The sequence below is a fragment of the Ptychodera flava genome, chromosome 14, assembly GCF_041260155.1.
Source record: "Ptychodera flava strain L36383 chromosome 14, AS_Pfla_20210202, whole genome shotgun sequence".
Classification (NCBI taxonomy): domain Eukaryota; kingdom Metazoa; phylum Hemichordata; class Enteropneusta; family Ptychoderidae; genus Ptychodera; species Ptychodera flava.
This window is the reverse complement of record NC_091941.1, coordinates 25,862,138-25,882,923: the sequence shown is the minus strand read 5'-3', so window position 1 is coordinate 25,882,923 and position 20,786 is coordinate 25,862,138. Positions and strand designations below refer to the sequence as shown.

The window sequence follows — 20,786 nt, the reverse complement described above, 5'->3', positions numbered from 1 at the left end:
ATGGGTTTATCGTGAAATTTTGAGGTCAAAATTGGAGGAGTGGTTTAACAGAGTTACTTCGGCGGGTAGAACTTTTCTATTTCGCGCCACGATCTTTTGAGTTTGGCGGGTTGATGTTTTCACCTTACAAGTTGAGCGACGGGAATATCTTGCGGTACGACGCGCTGGCGGCTGGGCCTTTGTTTTAACGTTTTGAACACATCAGTGATTTCAGCAGTAGATTTCAGTAGCATGAAATGTAAACAGCGACCACGAATACTTGTAAATGTGACACCGAGAAAAAAGTGGGAAAAGACCTATACAACTACATTCGCTGTAACCGATTATCTGATTGGCTATTTACTGGTCACATACAGTCGTGTGGTGGCGCTTTAAAAAACACGATTTAGGGGGTCTATCAGCCAAGGTCTGATTTCGGGAAGCATCCAGCTGCCCGGAGCGGAGACCTTGGCAAGCGAAGATGATAGAAAAGTTGCACCAACTGGTGGAGCCAAAAGCTGGTAATGACTTATAGGGCCATTTTTCTCTCCTGTGTTCATGAAGTGATAAATTGGTTTGCCTCCGTGTCCATGAAGTTAACGAGGATTCATCCATTGTCAAGTTCAAGAATCACGGTCAAGACCTGTAGACACCCTTGTCCACGTTTAATTGGATGTACTTTTCCCCCCTGTATTGTCTGGTAAATGAAATTCCAGTAGCGATGATTGAACTCGATTTACAATGCCTGTAGGGGGCTCATTTTAAAGCTCTTGGTGTAAAAAAAACTTTCGCAGTCTTAATTTTTCGAAAATGGGCAATTTTATTTTCCCCTTAGAGTTATATGTAACACTGGTATCAGGTCATTTGAATTTCAAATATCTGTAAATGTTGGGTCATTTATTTCTCAGGTGACAAAATTTTGCATAGTGACCCCTGATTTTTATTCATAGTTTTGAAGTCGAAAGCTTTCGCAAACATGTAAGTCTTTCATTTTCGAAGGCGTGTACTACCTCAAGAATGTTTTTGATTTTTTATCCTGACTTCAAAGGAGTTGAAATAGTGACGATGTACCGTTCAAAGGGTTAAGCAAAATTACCGGCCGATATTTTGTTTTGGATATCATTCCCTCCATGACACATTTCACTTTATGCAGAGAATACTATTTCAATGTGCTGTTTACATGCCACTAACTTACTGCATTAAGTGAGGTGTGTTCCAAAACCAAACATAAAATTAGGGTCTTTTTATGTTTTGCAATACAAATTATCATTTTCTCAATTAGGTTTTGCTAGGTGGTCAAAGTTCAAAGTTCAAAGTCAACTCACTTCAGCGAAGTGTCGGCTGAGAAGCGACAGTGGCTCTGCAGGTACGCTGTCGGTGGCAATCAAAGTAATTCCATTCCCCCCCCCCCAAGTTTTGTGAAAACTGGGGATCAATATGCACCTTATCCCCCCTGCCCGTAACATCACAATAAGAGATATAATTCGAAATCGAAATTTGCAATTTTGCTACTCAAAGTCAGTGCATCTATAAATGGATTTTCATGCACTGAATCGATTGCAAACTCTTCATATAAAAAGTCAATACAATTCTGTAAAATTTACTGTATTCTTATGTCCAATAAAACTAAACCTTTTTTTGTTATTTTATTTTATCCATACGCACTTTCAAATGTAACCCTTTGTAGTGAAAGTATGACTTTAAGTTGTTAGTAGTTAATTTACCTAGATTATTGCCATGGATGTAAAACGACTATCATAAGATAGTGGCAGAGTTCTAGCAGCTGCAGGTGGATCAATGCAGGGTAGCTTAGATGATAAACTTATCAATAACTGTGTTTTCAATCCCAAATACTTTGTTTTAAATAAGGTCATTTTGTAACAATACAAAATGTGATCAGACGTGCAACATAATAGTAGGATTGGGAACCCTTTTATGTGTGATAAAGCACCCGAATACTGTTAAAAGATGTCTGAGACAAGGTAAAAACGGTATCAGCATTTCACGAGATAGCAACAGGGAGAATACTATGCCGTGTCCCGTGAATACAAAGCCCTCCCTCTACGGTATAGAAAGTCTGTCTCAAATGCCTTGCTTGGATTGACCTTTTGCGCTGATCTCGAGTGGTGGCATAGTATGGCCTGCACGAAGGGAATGTTGCTAGTTTGGCTGTTGCTTCTTCCGGTGCTTCCGTGCCTATTGGCAGACGACAAGATTCGATATGACGGGTATGTCGATATTTTAAACAATTCCGCATCGTCTTTGAGTATAAAGTTCAGTGAGCAGAGTTGAACATTATTGTGAGATTCCAGGTACAGGAATAGAATATCAGATAACAACCCGACCTCGTTGAGGTCTTCTACAACGGGCATCGCTTACATTATCACAGACTCGCCGTGTACCTAATCACAAACGACTACGCATGCCCTGGTCAGCGTGTTAACAACGAGACAATTTAACAGCATTCATGTTTATTTACTGACGCATATTTGTGTTTATCGGAACACCGTGTTACGAAGTTCAAAAGCCGCAGTACAGGAGCTCGAGGTCGTGCCTGCCTGGAGTTGTGCTTGTTGTGGGTCGGACAGCAAAGCAACACCACAACCGTCAGCACAATCTCGAGATACTGTACCACTGTTGATATGATCTGACGCTGTCCTTTGATGACCTGTCAGCCGAACCTTAATGACTTACGACACTGTCAGCCATGAGTGGATCTTGTACAAACTCAACTGCCTTCGTTTTTCGCAAGTCATGCTGACTGTTTTAACAATCACCACTGTACTAACAAGCTATAACAATTAAAATTTACATGAATAGAGACAAATCTGAGTAGAAACCAGTGGTGGACAGCCAAATTACTGGATAGCACATTGCGTCCTCTGCCTCCCAATCTCCCTTGTGAGGGGCAGCAATGAAGCTGTTCGTGGTAAAAAAGATGTTCGCAAGTGGTTCGACGGTGGGGGGACATTTATTTTATTCTATCAGCGGGCGGGAAACATTCTCAGTGGGTAACTTGAAAAAAGGACAGACATCATTGGATGTCATCAACCTGTTAAAGCTAGTAAAACTGACCTTGTAAAAAATATGTCGCCAAACAAAGTTTATGGGGTTTATTGGGTTTTAACGATCAACGGGCATACAGCATCAGATACGGGTACGTCTAAGATAAATATCACTTCATCAACTTGTTCAAGCTGGTGAAAACTCAAATTATGAAAATATGTCGCTAGTCAAAGTTTATTGTGAACGAGATTATCCGGCTCAAAGTGAAAAGAAGTCCTATTTACGAACCTGAAAGATGACACACATAAGGCAGAATGCGCCTCGTGGACAGACATTTGGACTTTCAAACTCTTCCAATATTTTTCTGATCTACGACTTGTTGGGGCTCATTTTGAAGCCCAATGAGAAAGAAAAACTTTCACAGTCTTAGTTTCTTTGAAAATCGAAAAATGTATTTTTCTCCGTAGAGTTAACACAGGAACGGCGGCCATTTTGAATTTCAAATATCGGTAAATCTTGTGTAATTTGTTTCTCTAGTGCCAAATTTTGCATGGTAACCCTGGTTTTTGTTCTTGATTTTGGTAAGAGAATGGTCAAAAGTTTCATTTAGGAAGTTTGAGCACAAGTTCAAGTCTTTCACTTTCGAGGCGCATACTACCTGAACATTCAGCAAAAGTGATGCGGTGACGCTGTTTCCCCCCCCCTTTTTTTTCTTTTTTATTCCTAACAATGCTGCTGGTTTGGCATTGTTGATGCAACAGTTATTGTCTTTATACACTGGCTGCATAATACTTCAGTTTTCTTTTATCATTTTTGGACATGCAAACAGGGATATCAAGAATAGCTGATGAGTATGTAAGCCCCCCACAAAAGACATGCCTCGCAGGTTCTGAAATGACGCGCGCGGTGACCAGAAACAATCTTTTATTTTTTGGCCTTAGCAATTACTGGTGAGATGCAGAAAAGCGAAGAATCTTTATAACTATGAACACTGATAGCCTGTTTGGTTAAGTGTAGTGTGGGTAACCTTTGTCGGGCCGAATCCCTTTCAGTAACAAGGAAATTCGCAGCACTCAGCTTCTAACTTATAAACATTACGGCATCGAATTCGGATTGCTGTCCACGAAGTTCTGAGACACTTTTCCTTTCAATCCGGCAGTCAATAATCATGAATGTCAAAAAACACGCTGTAAGGCTACAACAGTCCCCAGTCTATTAAAGGGTGTTCTTAACTTATTCTAATTGTGACATTCGACTTAATTTTGTGCCCTGCAGGTACCAACTGTGGCGGATAAGATGGGAAGATGTCGAGTTTTCAACTCAAAGCCTTCTTGAGGACTTTCCAGTAAGTCTTTGTTAATGTTGTGAGAAGTCTCGCTGACCGTGATCTAAAAATGAACGTAAAAATGTAATACGATGGCTGTACAATGTTACACAACGGAGAAATATTTGCGTTGATACAACATTATAATACCGCATATTTTATTCCTACATGTGCACGTCTTTCTCTGTCTTCCTATCGCGTGACTTGGTCGTCACGAGGTATGTTATGCATTTTTTACATAGCCCAACATTCCAGTTTTGTAAAATTAGATTAGCATGACAGCCACCATAACAGGATTCAAAACGCATTGTGAACTTTTATTTTTAAGGTAGAACGCACATCGAGGACAGATATTCGGGCCCTAAGTTTTATCAATTCTATCACAGAGTAACATCATTCTATTCTGATCTACCACTTGTTGGGGCTCATTTTAAAGCTCTCGGAGTAAGAAAAGTTTTCACCGTCTAGGTTTTCCAAAATTCGAAAATTGTATTTTTCCCCATAAAGTTAACATAGGGATTGCATCCATTTTTAATTTTAAATATCGGGAAATCTTACTAATAGGTAATATGTCTCTCTAGTACCGAATTCTGAACGGTGACCCCGATGTTTATTCTTGATTTTGAAAGAGAATGGTCCGAGTCGATACCTTCATTGGGGAAAGTTTGAGCAAAAGTTCAAGTCTTTCGGCGCATACTACTTTAACTTTGTACATTTCAACGTTTAGATCAATCGATGATATTTTATCAAGGGACGTGACAAACATTTCCCAAGTCATATGGTCGTCCGTTCTTTCGACACCAATGGAATTTCAATGAAGGCGTATTCGTATTCTGCTACAAGATAAAAAGCCACTTTCATGAATACTGACATGTAATATTCCGTGTGGCTACATACGTCAGGATGCCTGGACTGACGGCCATTAAACTTCAATCTGGAGTACATTTCATTTTCTAGCCTTCCCTGATGTGAAATCGAAAAAAAATGATTACCCCACACTGTTTCTCTCGCTATTTTAAGATACATTGATTCCACCTGTCTCAAGGAGAGTGTGGGTTAAACTTACTTTTTCGAGATAAATTTTACTTGAAGCGACAGAATTTACATGGATTGTGCATCTTCAACGATTACACGACTTTGCATTGAGGTGCTTTAGAAGATTTCAGCACGATGTGTTGTGCAAATTTTATATCAATAAATATGCTTTGATAGTCGAGCACATTAAAACATTAAACTATGCATTCATAAAATAAACTGACCATTTTTTAAAAAAATAGGTGGATATCTGGAACCGCTCGCCGATGAGCGCCGACTTGTTGGTGTCACCCGAAATCCAAGGGAAGTTGAGAGCTCTTCTGGACCTCTCAAATGTGACCCACACTGTGGTTCATCCGGATGTGCAACTGACAATCGACGAGCAGATGAACAGTGTACAGGGCTCGCAAGAAACATTCCCCGAGACACTGGAGAGTTTTCGGTTGGACAAGTACCACCAGTTTGACACCGTGAGTAACACCTTACGCGAGATTGAACTGTCAAGTTACGGCAGGAATGTCTACAACCGGTTTACGTTTGTCTCAATGCTGTGTGACTGGCTGATGTTAGGCCGCATTTCACCATGGCAACAGTTTCTGCTATTGAATCAGCTGAGCTGATTTCAAATCTTGAGTTCTTTTCATACGACTGAGAGGGCATCATGATGTACTAGTAGTATCCGGGAAATGTGTCGAACTGATAGATGTGTGCAATATGGCAAACGGCTTTCACACAAATGGCAATTTTAGACAAGGGAAAGGTATATCCTTAAATATTCTGTCGTGGTAAATGTATGTGACTGGATTTTGGCAATTTCCGCGTGCTGGGTTACACGGTCTGTTGGATTTGTGTTGAGATTTTCAATTATTAAAGGGAGGCGGTCGTCGGAACTCTGCCCAAAGGTTGCCAGGGACCCATACGACCGATGTAATACTGTATCTAGGGTGATTAGCGATTGATGAAAGTTGAAACATGTTTGTTAACAAGTAATGTCGTGAAATATAAATATTGCAACTATTTTGAAGTGATGCATCTCGATATCACGCATGATATACATTGTTTGTAAACAAGACAGTCGCACACGCACATTTCCGACGACTGCCTCCTTTTAAAATGACATACTGCTTCCTCCAACGCTCCGTTCTTTACCCTAGATTTCAAAGTGGATGATTAGATTTGCGAGGGGAAATAAAAACATCGTCACGCTGGTGAATGTCGGCAAATCCTATCACGGAAGACGAATGACAGCGTTAAAGGTACGTAGCTAAGATGCAACTGCGCCTGTAAATCTCCTTGTTTATGTGTGACCAATAGCCGTGCCCGCTACCAGGTTCACCACAGTCGCTTGTGTGGTTCGACACACGGCGATGGCCGCTGTGGTATGTCTTAATGCATACCATAGCGGCCATCGCCGTGTGTCGAACCGCAAGCGACTGTGAGGTTCACCAAACTTGAGGTTCCACCTTCGACCTTAAAGTTATTAGTAGATGCGCCTCGACTTTGAAAGACTTAGACTTTTGCTCAAATGGCTGCCATCTGTGTGTTATGGTTAAGGGGATAAATATAATTTTCGATTGCCACAAAAATAAACCGGGGAAAAATCCCATTATTCCATAAGCTCAAAATTAGCCCTCACAAGCTGTAGCCCAAAACAGTACTACCGTACGTACGTTATAGCAACGGAGCGCTAATGTTTTACTTCGATGGTTCATCGACATCAATTGCCTCTCTACTGACTCTGTTGCATGTCGTATATGTTAATGGTTAATTGTCTTTCCAGCGGCTATTTTCAGTTGTGTGATTTAGTGTTTCAAAATTTCAAAAAGTGCCAGTGCAGTTATTCGCACTGCATTGTCAAAAACACCCCATTATTGTCTGCCGTGTGGTCAAGCAACTGTTACTGAGACACCAAGATCGTATCACGGTACATAAGTTACTAGAAGGTAAAACGTTCAATGGAGGCCATAGCAATGCAAATCGAAGAGTCTAAAAGCGTCGTACCGAACTAGATTCGTCACGCATTGATTGAGTCGACCACGTAATTCTTGATTTCTTTAGATCGGTGCCGCCTCGAGGACTGCGAAAGAAGGTGTATGGATTCAGGCAGGTGTACACGCACGGGAATGGATTGCGCCGGCGTCGGTGCTGTACATGGCGAACAAGGTACTAATATACTGCTTTGAAGCATACTGCAATGTGATGTCGAGGCGAATTCATTATCATATGTATATTACCTGATTTACGCCCCAATGTCATACCATGAGCGAAATGCCATAACAATCAGTCACATGCACCACTCGTTTCGTAACACGCTCAATCCCGATGCATGTGCAACCAACGAAGCTTGTTGTGCAAAAAGTTGTTCGTGTGCAGTTTCAGTGGTCGGGCAAATTTATAAACGGATCAGGCGAGCAGGAAATTTCAGTTTTTACTATGGGCGGAGAGAACATTTCTGGCAGTTGGTACCCGAAAATAGGTAGAGGGAGGGGAAATGCAGTGGTTGATAGAACTTCAGGGGAGGTTTAGCGCCTAACATACAGGGGAACAATGTCCAAAGGTTGAAATGACTCTTTGCTTGCACGGCTTTGCGTGAAGTTCGTTGCCACACACGCACGTCTGATCAAAAGATAGTGCAAGACTCATAGTTGCGTGAAATAAAATTTTTATGTTGGAATATGTACATCTGGTGGGCAATGGGGAATTTCAGTGGTGGGGAAAAGGCAGTGGGAAACTTGAGCAGTAGTTGGGAGCGGCGACGGAGCGGGCAGACCATAGATAACCGGAGGACAGTGGGCATCATAATTCTGTGGGAGGGCAAATTTTCCGAATGGGAAAGTAGTTACGAACAGCTCTACTTTCCCCTCCAAAATTTTTGTCAAGGTCAAAAATATGTAAAATCAGTATATCAGCCTTTTGTGATGATTTTGTAAAACTGATGAAATTTACCAGTTGGTGGCACCTATCGATGGTTGCCCATGCTGGGACGCGCGCGTCCAATGCGGGGTATAAGCTTACTTTTGTTCTGTCTTGTCTTTTGAAGTTTGCAAATAACCAACGCACTTGGTTCAAAAGTTTTCGGATGTTGTGAATGTATATTTAGTGAGGCAGGTTGGACGTACAGTAAATGGTGTCAGTTGCACATTAATCAGGAGAATCAGTGGTTTCAGTTTCATCGCTCGATATCACATAACACAGCAAATGAAATTATGATTTCAACGTCACCTTAGTAGTTGGGGCCCATGCAACCGCCGTGCGACCTCAACACCACAATGTTTATAATCAAACAATAATAAACGATTAAATTTGTACAGTATGTATGTATGTATGTACGTATGTATGTATGTATGTATGTACGTAAGTATGTGTATGTATATATATATACATATATATATATGTATATATATATATATATATATATATATATATATATATATATAATGCATGTATTTACGCATTATTTTATCAATTGTGTCATTACATGTGCTCATGGTGAATATGTGTACGTTTGGGTAGTATAACGCACATTTATAGACAATTTAACAATATATTCCGGACATCATGAATCGAAGACGATGGACATTTTAATATTTTGCCGTCATGAATAATCTATTCAGTCGTATTTTCTTTAAAATCTTAGCTCGTCCAAGACTTTGGGTCAGACAGCTTAGTCACCAACTTGCTGGTGCATTTCGACTGGTATGTACTCCCTGTGCTCAACCCGGATGGTTATGTCTATTCATGGAAAACTGTAAGTTAGAGACATTTCTCATTACCCAATCTCTCTCTGTCTCTGTCATTCTTTTTCTCTGTCTCCCTGTCTCTATCTCCGGCTGTCTGTTTGCTTAGTTCAGCATATCTTTATTGCCTCTGTCTGTCTGTCTGTCTGTCTGTCTCGATCACATGCCCTTCCCTCCCTCCAATCTGTTAGTCTCTGTTCTCTATCTGTTCTCTCTGTCTGTCTGTCTGTCTCTCTCTCTCTCTCTCTCTCTCTCTCTCTCTCTCTCTCTCTCTCTCTGCACGTACAGACAGACTCAGGCAGGCCAGACAGCAACTTTGGAACTAAAGTGACACCTATATTGAATAATACTCCCCACAATGCAACGTTATCTTTTCAGGATCGATTGTGGAGGAAGACTCGCTCGCCCATCCCTGACACTGTTTGCATCGGAGTGGACGGTAACCGGAACTATGGTTTCGAATGGGGAGGTGAGTCAACGAACTGAGCATTAAAACGACTTCGTCAGTGAGTTGATAACTTAAAGTTATATTGCAATGCGCAAGTCAAGCGACGAACAGTTGTCCTGTGGAGAACCTACCTCAATACATGTATTAATACATTACACACATAAAACCAATTCATATAACAGAGTGGCGGGACAAAATTTAGTATGAATGAAATTGGTTCTCTTCCAGGCGCGGGCACCAGTGCAGATCCGTGCGACAACGAATACGTCGGTCCATTTCCGTTTTCGGAACCAGAGATTTACTCCGTGGCCAATTTCCTTTACCGATCATCGACAAAATTCCGGGCCTTCCTGGATATCCACAGTTATTCCCAGTTGTGGCTCTTTCCTTGGAGCTACACGCTGGATCCAACACCCGAGGCAGATTACATAAAACAGGTTGGTAAGGGTGGGAAACGTACGCTCAAAATGTCATTTTTGTTCATAGTAGCACAGAAGCAAAATTCAGACCACCAAAGTTGTACATCGATAGGGTATTAATAGGGCATTTTAATTATTTTATGACGCAAACAGATTACCCGTTCCTAAGGGGGTTATGAATGAACACCGTTAGCTTTGTACTCAAAGTTGTGGCACTCTTTATCCACCAAGACACGTTTAACATGCACAACCTACAAACTCATCACCTACGGTGGCCTTGCATTTTCATACGCTGCAGCTTGACTATAGAACGCACTACCACTCGACGTCAGAAAATCCCAAAAACTTGGAAACTTTCAAAAGATAACTGAAAACGCACATGTTCTCAAGAGCATAAATTGTCATTTAGCCGTTGAGCGTGACAGAGCAAATTAACACACTTTTTTTGGATTTTGTCGCTATATAAACGTCGTTGATTGATTGATTGATTGATTGATTGATTGATTGATTCTGTATGGATTGCATTGCAATGATCCTCTATCCCTTCACATTTTGATTGAGACTGCTTTTCTACATTTTTCCCTTTTGATTTCCCTTATAAAAACTTAAAATAAGAATTACAATGAAATCAGGGGGTCAAAGGTATCGGGAACGAATATTTTTTGAGACTTCAGAGTTGTCGATAGATGAAGCGAAGGAAGGGTAGAGATTAAGCATGATGGCGTCATAAAATGATTCACCACTTTCTTCTGAATTCACCACATCTTTTCTAAAATCGTCGCCATTTACATGTAAAAGAAGGTATTGATTGTAAAATTTTATTTTTCGTTGAATCTAACAGCGTACTATTCTTTCATATCACAGAGGAAGTTAGAGTGTGATTAGAATTGGTAGCAACTTCTGATTGCATTATTTTCAAGTTTCATGTATTTCCTTCATAATTTTGATTGTGGCGCTGTTTCTCTGTCTTAGAATTCGGTGGCATATCTTGCGGTCAATACTATCAAGAATGTACATGGGAAGGATTACACGCCTGGACCGTACGCTGCTACTATGTGTAAGTTTCAAAGGGAACGTTCATGAGTTTTGACCATTTGAAATGCCAAGTTCCCTATTCCATGATCTCAGACTAAACCCTGATGGCACGACAAGCGTGCTGTGCATGAGGTGATAGTCAGTCAAAGTTTAACTTTGAGCGGTATTTTGTGTTTGTTAGTATGAGAGCGGCCGATACAGACATACAGAGAGAGAGCGAGAGGGAGAGGGAGGGGAGGAGGGAGACAAAGAGAGAGAGGATGAGAAAGGAAAAATTCAATAAAACGATACAAAAGTCTTCATTGCAACACATTAAACCTTAGTTAACTGTGACTTTTGATGTATGTTCCAGTAGCTTTGTTCCGTCCTTAAGTGTTATTGTTGACAACTGAATTTCAGTCCGGACCATAACTCATTCGTAAACGATAATTTATTGGGTTTTTCAACATACGTTGCGGGATAGAAATTGCGATTGACGTACAAAACAAAAAACAGTGAAATACACATCATACAGCCGCTAGCCCTTTAAATGTTTGTTTCTCTCCAAACGTAGATCCATCGAACGGTACCGCCATTGACTGGGCCTACGGCGAGCTGGGTATCATGTATTCCTACACGGTAGAACTTCGAGACGAGGGCCAGTACGGGTTTCTGCTGCCGGAACATGAAATCCGACCAACTAGTCGGGAATTGTACGCCGCCGTCAAAGCAGTGGGACGTCACCTTCTGAAAGAGAAGTTTGCAGATTAGGAATGCGGCTAATTTTAGACATTACAGACACGCTGGAATCCATTAATAGTTTAACTGATAGCATTTTCATTAATGTTCAAACAGGGTACCGCATTACTTTTGCCGCTCTTCCCTTATTCTTCCGTGACTAAAGAATTAAATTAGATCATTGCGGAGCTGCTGTAGCACTATTCAATATCATCTTAGGGGGTATGGTTGTATATATTCATCACGAAAGACACCCACAGACGAGCACTGATTTCCAGCACTGCCTTCCCAAGGTGTACCAGTATTCTGTCAAGTCAACCCAAGCATTCAAACGCCTCCGCAATCTCGTATCTATACTCGTAGTCGTACAATCGCAGGGTATGTTTCTTTCATCATCCATTTCTTTGCACAACAGGATTCAAACATGGTCGAAAGTCTACATACGTTTCTGATACCAAAAAATTCTTCAAATGTAAAACTTTTGTACTGAACGTAGTTTTTATTCTTTTACTTTGACATTCACAATAGCTAAAAATAAATGTGTGCTGCAGGTGAAGTTCGAGGAGACAGTGTGCTAATTTTAAGTCCTTCTAATCAATGTTTGTATTTTACGAAATCAGTGCCGTTGTTTTTTTGATATGTGTGATGTGGCATGATTCGTAAAGGATTCAACCATCAGTCGTCGATCATTTCTTCCGATGTGGAGCTATCGAGCTGTCTGAAATATAATAATTCAATACAATAAACTGTTTTCAAGGGTCTTAGTTTAAATCAGCCCCGGCCAGTATCAACTGTAATCAAAGGCTCAGAACAAAAGACAATGGCGGCGTGGGGAGTTAATGTACTCTGTCGTCACTACAAGCTGTGATATTTCCACTAAAAATGTATTTGAAAAACGTATATTAAAGTATGTACTAATGTGTGTATGAGTGTCTTATTTCACTTCTATTAGTAGACCGCTCGAAATGGCAGCGGTTTTCCTGTTAAAGTAATAACTTTTCGGTTATGTCATGATAAAAATAATGTATAAATCTCCAAATTGTAAGGGTTATTGAAGGATGCTTCTTCTTAGATGACTAAGAATCTCTTTAGAAATGACATGGTGTGCTATCTATTCAATCTGTCCGCGCAATGCTTATACCAAAGGGCCTTGCTTATCTGCATCTGAAAGACATCACTGTGATACAGAGTGAGCGGCATGTTTGTTGGTTGTATAGTATATGTCGTTTGTCCTAAGGTCATACTGACTGTCTAAATGACATCCCATTTCATCTTATTTTTTTTCTCAAATTGACGTTTCTAACAGTTTTTGGTCTTTTTGTGACAATTTCAACTACCTAGCATGCAATCGACCCGAGTACTAATAACACCACCCTCGTGACTGGCGCTTAGACATCTTGAAGGAGAGATGTCATTACCTTACTGTAGGCACTAGTATGTACGTGGCATTTGAGATGGGACAGAAAAAATGGAATTGGTATTATCAAAGCCATATTGATATCTGTTTGCCTCGAAAAACTGATCCATTGCTGGCGCAATTTCGCGCAAGCATGACAAATCGCGTAGTCTCAATAACAGAACGTTGGCTATACATCCATTACAAACATGAACAACCAAATCGCGGAGCGCTTGCAACGACTGTACCCCTGAAAGTGGCTAACACAATCTCTTCAAATTTTTTGCCGGTCAGATTTTTGAACAGAATCGGACGTACAATAAATCTACTAAAAGTGACCTCTGCCCTCGCACTATTGGTGACCCTATCAAGTTGTCGAAAAGCCTTTTACTTCTACCACGGTAACTCTATGGTAGAGGGACCGTGCTGTCACAACGATGGCTTGCACCGTCACGAGTGTGTGGCTTGCTCTCTGGTCACTGTTAATCGCGACAACCATGTGCGAAGCTGTCGATCATGCAAGTTACGACGGGTGAGTATGCCATTTACTGTCAGATTCAACTGAGGGGAACATCGACAATTATCGTAATGTCAGCGACTGTCTTACTTTCGTGTTGTGTCTCGCTAGCCCACAGCATTGGATGGTTACTCTCAATGTTGGTCGTAGAGGCCTGTAGGAACTACTATTTGCTATGCATGAACCTGATCTTCAGCAAATTCCATCGGTCACCTTGACGTTTACACTCAACAATGACAATATTTCCCTCCACACGCAGGTACAAAGTTTTGCGGATATATCCAAAACAGAGCGAACATATTGCCTGGATTTCAAAATGGCGGGAGCTTTCTGGAACACAGGTATCGGCACCTGACCTTTTATTTCTAGTAGTTAAGGTTTTGGTGAATGATAAGAGAACGGGTTGTGTGTCAAGCTGATAAATGCCTTGTTTTCAACTGTCAAAGATCGCGTGACTTCAGTTGCTGGAAGGGACCAACTGTTAAGGTCTGGATGCACCGTTAGCTCCAGATAGGTAGGCGGTCGGCAGAAGGAGCTCATAGGTGCGTGACACCCATGCATCTGCAGGCTTTGTCCTTTCAAGACCTGACATACTTTTTCCGGGGTGGCAGAGCTTGCAAAGCTTTCCCAATTTCATTACTTTTTCAGTCCAGTCGTGAATATACGAATATTCTTTTTGCGAAAAACAGTAAGGCCAAAAACACATTGTTCACAATATTTTATTAGGAGAACTGCTTTCCATTTTAGACCGGCACCTCCCTAGATTTTAATGGTCCTTTCTAAACCATCAATGACATCATGACATTGCAGCGTTCAGCCCCATCTCAAGGTTGACATGTAGTGATACGGTTGTTTTCATAAATCAATGTATAAGGGATATTTTTTTTTACCTATATATTTAAAAAAGAACACTGATTGATAGGAGAATTTTATTTTCACTGAAGGGCACAATCCAATCATACAATTTTACAATCCTCCCCCCCCCCCCACCACCCACCCCGCAATGTTGTGGCCAATACATTGGCCACAGTTGACGATTCAGTTGTACTTGTTTGTCCGTTTAGGGTCTTTTTGTCTGCAATTCACTCAGGCATGCCATTTTCGACTTTATCTTTACCCTGGTAAAATTTGACAAGTGTAAGGCAACCTTCCCCCGGGCCTTCCCCAAGGCGTTAGAAGCGTAGAACTTGCATGTATAATATCTCTGCTGCTAGCGTGAAGAATGAATGCATGCAGGGAATGAATGCATGCAGGGAATGAATGCATGCTGGGAAAAAAGACTGAAGTTGGGTGTAATTAATTTTAAGGGTAAGAAAGATCGACGTTTTGTTATACTGAAAATTTTAACCTCGTCAAAGGAACTGCAATCCTTCACATTCAAGGTACAAATTGATTAGGAGAACTTTTGGTGATCATTTACATATTTTTCCCGGAAACTCATTGTGTGTGCAATCACCTATCTTCCATCAAGTTATGTGAGGTTAGCAACACAACATATTCGCTAAGTGTGCCCTATTGAAGGTGTACCTCGAGTGACGCATCTATTATAACGTGGTTTTCGATGATGAACAGGTTGATTTTTGGAGGGAGCCCTCCAAACCTGGACGAGAAGTCGATGTCATGCTGTCTCCGATCCAGGCTCGCAAGTTTGAGGGCGCTCTGCAAGACTTCAACATATCGTACGACGTTACGATACTCGACGTCCAGAAGTTGATCGATGAACAGCTAAAGCAGAAGCCCGCCGGAGATGGTGCAAAGTTCGATTATTCAAAATACCACACATATAACCAGGTGATTCATTTTATCTCTTTTTAATCTCTTCCTGTTGTTTTCCCGCGGCCATGGCTAACAGCTGCACAAAAACACCTGTGAGAGCGAAAAGCAGTCGCAAACGAAAACAAATGTGCTTATGTCTTCTTCGAACTGTATGAATTATAGAACACGTCCTCTCAATAAATTAGTGTCTACGAATATACTGTCACTTTATTGTATTTTCGTATTCTACTTAACTGTCTTATCAAATTGTTAATTGTAAAACGTTGCGGTATCAAATACCCAAACAACTTTTCACTGACTGTGCCGATTTGCTGAAAAAAATCTTTCATCAAATTCACAGATTCAGGACTGGCTGAAAGACATGGCCACACAATACAGCGATTTGGCTTCTATTTTGGAAGTAACGACCTCATTTGAAGGAAGAAAAGTACGTGCATTGAAGGTAAGCCATTATCCGTACAGCAATAGATCAACAGACTTGTGTAGGAATGTTTTGTATTTACAGTCTCTTGTACGTTATGACACTTTGGCACTCGTCTATAGAAGCCGCATGTCTCCATATTTCACTTTTCACTTTCGGTCTCATCATTCGCTGGCAGCAACCAACTTTCTACCTGGGTGTGCCGTTCAAGCCTGCATCTCGTCTCTGTCATGTTGTCGTTCTACCCTTTTAATGTACAGGTTGGAAAGACAACGCCAGGAGCCGAAAAACCTGCCGTATGGATAGAGGGCGGCATTCATGCCAGGGAGTGGATTTCACCGGCAACAGTTCTCTACATAACAAAAGAGGTGTGTTTATAAGTTTGATATTGACTCCGATGGTCTTTCAGTGGATTCATTCTAAAGACTATATTTCAATATTTCAAAAAATGACGTGTTTCTTTTACTGAAGTTACAGTAATATTGTATGAAAATTTCCATGATTTTTTCCGAACCGCAGACACTACAAAGTACACAACGGCAAATAACTTGACATTTACGAAAGTATATTGTACTGCGTAGAAACGTGCAAACACCAATGTATAAATAATTTCACATGTTATGAAGGCGTTGATCTCTTGTATTGGTGTTTACAGTTATTGGAACGCTATGGAAAGAACAGACGAGTCACAAGATTACTGAACACATTCGATTGGTACATCCTTCCTGTGTTCAACGTCGATGGATATTCCTACAGCTGGTCGTCGGTAGGGTATAAGATTACGACTGTCTTTACATAAACAATTACCTGATCTGTGTAAGACTAACGGTGGCAGTAGACGTTGCACGTATGTACTGTATGTAGACCGATCGACAGTAGATCTACGGTAGATTGGTGTACAAATAGATAAATAAACTCAAAGACTGGCAAGCAGACAGTCAGACAGACAGACAGATAGATAGATAGAGGGACAGAGAAATAGATTGATTTATTGATTGCTTAGTTCATTTATGATGGAAAACAAATTTATTCGGATAACGCATGTAGATCAATCTACAAACATAGACAGAGAAACGGGCAGATAGACGGATAGACAGATTTGTAAATAGGCAGACAGATAAATAGGTAGCTTGATAGATTGATAAATTTATGCATCATGCAAAGACGTAAATTCATAGAGACTCCTTTATTTCCTTTCAGGACAGGATGTGGAGGAAGACACGAACAAAGAACGAGAATTCAACCTGTGTCGGTGTAGATCCGAACAGAAATTGGGATATCCACTGGGGAGGTGCGTGACCAAATATCCTGGAAAGTCAATTTCTGTGTGTTTAATATCTTCAATTTTGTAATCCCAGTGCTCTTGCATCAAACACAAATTAAGAGCAAACAGATTTGAAATAATAACCCTTACTTTAAGGCATTTTCTCTCTTTTTTTAGAGGAAGGCGCCAGTCATTTTCCCTGCAGCGACACTTATTGTGGGCCATTTCCATTCTCGGCGCCGTCTGTCAGGGGCGTTGCAGATTTCATCAAATCAATTCCAAATGTCGTCGCATTTCTGGATATTCATAGTTATTCGCAAATGTGGATGTCACCGTGGGGATTCACCCATGAACTCCCCCCGGACTTCGATATTCAAGTAAGTTCAAAAGTTCATTATTACAGGGTTTTTTTAAAATAAAAGTTTTGTTTGTTTTTACGATCTTATGTCATTAGAAGAGATTGAATTATTATACTACTCACAAAATATGAATGCCTCCACATTAAAAAGTTATCATTTCATTATTACATAAGATTTGATAGGATATCAAATTGAATGAAGAAGCTGAGCCTGTATATAGAAAATAATTGTGTGGCCCTGCATGTGCATACGGGTATCTGATAGTGTACCGGTAATCGCATTCTGAAATCAATATCATCAAATCACTGGAATAATTATGGAATGAGACATTTCCCGCTCATTTAGGAACTATAGAAAGTGACTTGATATTAAACGATTAAACAAATGTCGGCTATTCAAGCGCAAAACCAACTCAACTGAAATTTTGAAGTTTGGATGTTACGGATGTTTAAATTTACCAGGATGCTCTCTCAAAAGCTGCCGTGAGGGCGCTAGAATCAGTTCACGGTACGAAATACACCCATGGTACCATCGCCAACACATTGAGTGAGTATATCTGTGTGTTACAGTTGTATAACTGGGGAAGGACAATTGAAAGTACACAATTTCGCGTAAGATTCAACTCATCAGTTTCGTATTGTGTTGAGATAACCTTTGCGATACAAAGTTCCGCCCTTCACTATTAGACCATCTCTGTATATCTCACGGAGGATTCTCTCAATCAAGAGTATTTGAAAAAATATTATTAACCTGTCTTGCAGAGGGCGGTCTAAACAATAACCAGTGGGATAGGAGATATGTGTTGGTGAAATCTGCCAATATTTCGTGTGCGAATAACAGCGAGAATTTGAATATAAAACTAGTTCTGCGTAATTGAACGATGCTTTGAGTTCTCGTAAATAATCTTGTAACGCTAATAGATAAATGTTGTGTTGAACTTGAATGTCTTCGAGGTTTTCTGCGACGCCAAAGAAGCGGTATTTTGCGTTTTCAGAGCTGCAATACATTGAGACTGTCACCCAAGCATACCAACCATTCTTATCTGTCTTATGAAGGAAACAATAACTTCTCCATGTTGCCTTCCTTTTGCATCTGCACAGCCATTGCATCGGGGAGCAGTGCGGACTGGACCTACGCCGAGAGCGGTGCCAATATCGTCTATTCCTACGCCGTTGAGCTGAGAGACACGGGTCGTTTCGGATTCTTGCTACCACCGGACCAAATCGTACCGAGCGGTCAGGAAACTTTCGCCGCCGTGGTCGCCACCGGTGTCTTCATACTTAACAACCCACCGCCACAATGACGTGATGGAATGCCAGAAATTTGCCAAAAAGAGCGAGTCTTGGCGTCTTGTGTATAAGATTAAAGTTTTGTAAAGATTTGTTTATAATGATTTTAAGGGTAGGCTTAGTGCTCCTCCCCGAAGATGTGCAGTCTCTGTTATCCCGCTACTGAAAGTTCTGGAGAACATATTCATCACTCATGGAATGCTCTTAGAATGCTCTAAAACGCTACGTTCGCTATAGACATGAAGCCAACAGCGTAGCATTTTTACAATAAAACCTGCACTTGCAACTTGAAGAGAACAAATTGAGAAAAAGGAGAAGAAATTCGTATGTAAAGGTTTAAGGTCACGATGCTACAAATACTTAAACTTCAGAACGGCTCTAAGACGGACATTAAGGCGGACATTCAAGAGTGAGTCTAGTAATTAAAGTACATCAATGAACGTGTGTGTTGTATGAGATCTGTGTCTTTACTGTCCTGGATTTTCAAATAACTGTTTTAACGGGCATTTTTGGTTGTCACCCGAATTCAATCTCAGTCCCGCTGTAAATTTTACGGATGGACCGATTCAGTAAAAGGTCACTATTAAACGATCTACCCCGGCCAGTGCCAGCCGTAATGAGCCAAGTCTTACCAAAGTCCATGCTGGAGAAACTGAGATTTCAAATCAGGCGAAATGTAGTGGTGGTTAAGGAGGTTGTCCTTCCTACCTTGGAAGATATGGTTCATAATTGAGTACAACTGCCGGCAGCTTTCCGGTCATAAATTTTTCGGTTATACCATTCATCATGATGAAAATAAATTAAAGATCTCCAAACTGTATAGGTTTCATAAGAGGGCTTCTTTCTAGATGCTATCAGTCCATACTGTCCTCGCAATGCTTATACCAGGGCGAAGCTTGCTTGTCTTCATATTACCAAAACACCCACTGTGGTACAGAGTGGACGGCATGTTTGTTGAAAAAGCGCATATCGTTTGGCCAATGTCATCCTTGCTTTCCGAATGACATCCCATTATATCTTCAATTTTTTTCTACAACTGACGTTTCTGATAGTTTCGATCTTTTTTTGTGACAATGTCAACCAGCGCGCATGCAATCGATCCGAGTACTAATAACTCCATCCTTGGGACTGGCGCTTTGACCTCCGAAAGGCGTGATGTCATTATCTTTCTACATGTACTGTGGGCACTCAAAGTATGTACGTGGCATGAGGTACACATATCTGATATTTGATATTTATTAAGTTAGATTTCCTTTTTTTGGATGCTTGACCGAAATTTGAAGTGGTACAGAAAACACAGAAATTGATATTATCAAAGTTATACCAATTTTGTCTGATTGCCTCGGACCACCCATCCATTGCCGGTGCAAGCATGACCAGTCGATGACCAGTCAATAACAGGAGAACTTTGGCTGTATATTATAACAGGCATGAACAACAAAAATCGTGAAGAGTGTGATTTCCATGATTGTACCGCTGAAAGTGGCTAACACAATCATGTCAATTAAACTTCTTGTCGGTCAGATTATTGAACAAAGTCCGATGCACAATAAATCAACTATTAAAAAGAGACACACGTTAGATGATACTTATTTTAAACTCACTTTTTCTCAATAAATTTCACTTTTAGACCCACACATTATATATTTTCTGTTAGCCCTACATCTCAACATTATGAAAAATATGTTTATTTTCCGAAATCACAGTATTTGTGACCATTTCTCTCAAAAATATGCGTTTTGATTTTTTTTACCTAAAACAAATTAGGTGTTACAGGACTATGGCGACTTGAGATCTTTTAACAGAAATCAACAATTGAGTAGTCTGGGGAAAAAACGGTGTCCCAGATTTTTTCTATTCCCTTTTGTTTCAGCACAATAAGGTGTGAAAGTAACAACTCTGGGTTTTTGAATAAATTACCGGGTTTCGTTCACTTCAGCAAGAATTTCTCTTGTTCTATCAATTTTACCGAAAATCTGGGACACCGTTTTTTCCCCAGACTACTCAATTGTTGATTTCTGTTAAAAGATCTCAAGTCGCCATAGTCCTGTAACACCTAATTTT

General features: G+C 40.5%; 2 protein-coding genes and 1 long non-coding RNA gene across 3 annotated transcripts; 2 read left to right on the top strand and 1 right to left on the bottom strand.

Moving 5' to 3' along the window:
• The first annotated feature begins 2,050 nt into the window (after nt 1–2,050).
• LOC139149915 (carboxypeptidase B-like) lies at nt 2,051–12,622 on the top strand. Its single transcript, XM_070721965.1, has 10 exons — nt 2,051–2,207; nt 4,261–4,330; nt 5,587–5,814; nt 6,499–6,600; nt 7,403–7,507; nt 8,982–9,092; nt 9,460–9,550; nt 9,758–9,966; nt 10,921–11,005; nt 11,537–12,622. The coding sequence occupies exons 1-10, from the start codon at nt 2,116–2,118 to the stop codon at nt 11,731–11,733; spliced, it is 1,290 nt and encodes a 429-aa protein (XP_070578066.1). The 5' UTR covers nt 2,051–2,115; the 3' UTR covers nt 11,734–12,622.
• Nucleotides 11,396–13,878, bottom strand: LOC139149916 (uncharacterized). The gene is made up of 2 exons (XR_011556163.1): nt 13,704–13,878; nt 11,396–11,709 (listed from the first exon to the last, which is right to left on the bottom strand). It is a non-coding gene; the product is annotated as an uncharacterized lncRNA (long non-coding RNA).
• On the top strand, nt 13,324–19,166 carry LOC139149913 (carboxypeptidase B-like). The gene is made up of 10 exons (XM_070721962.1): nt 13,324–13,628; nt 13,873–13,954; nt 15,186–15,404; nt 15,730–15,831; nt 16,071–16,178; nt 16,466–16,576; nt 17,011–17,101; nt 17,252–17,451; nt 17,895–17,979; nt 18,534–19,166. The coding sequence occupies exons 1-10, from the start codon at nt 13,534–13,536 to the stop codon at nt 18,734–18,736; spliced, it is 1,296 nt and encodes a 431-aa protein (XP_070578063.1). The 5' UTR covers nt 13,324–13,533; the 3' UTR covers nt 18,737–19,166.
• The last annotated feature ends 1,620 nt before the right edge of the window (nt 19,167–20,786 follow it).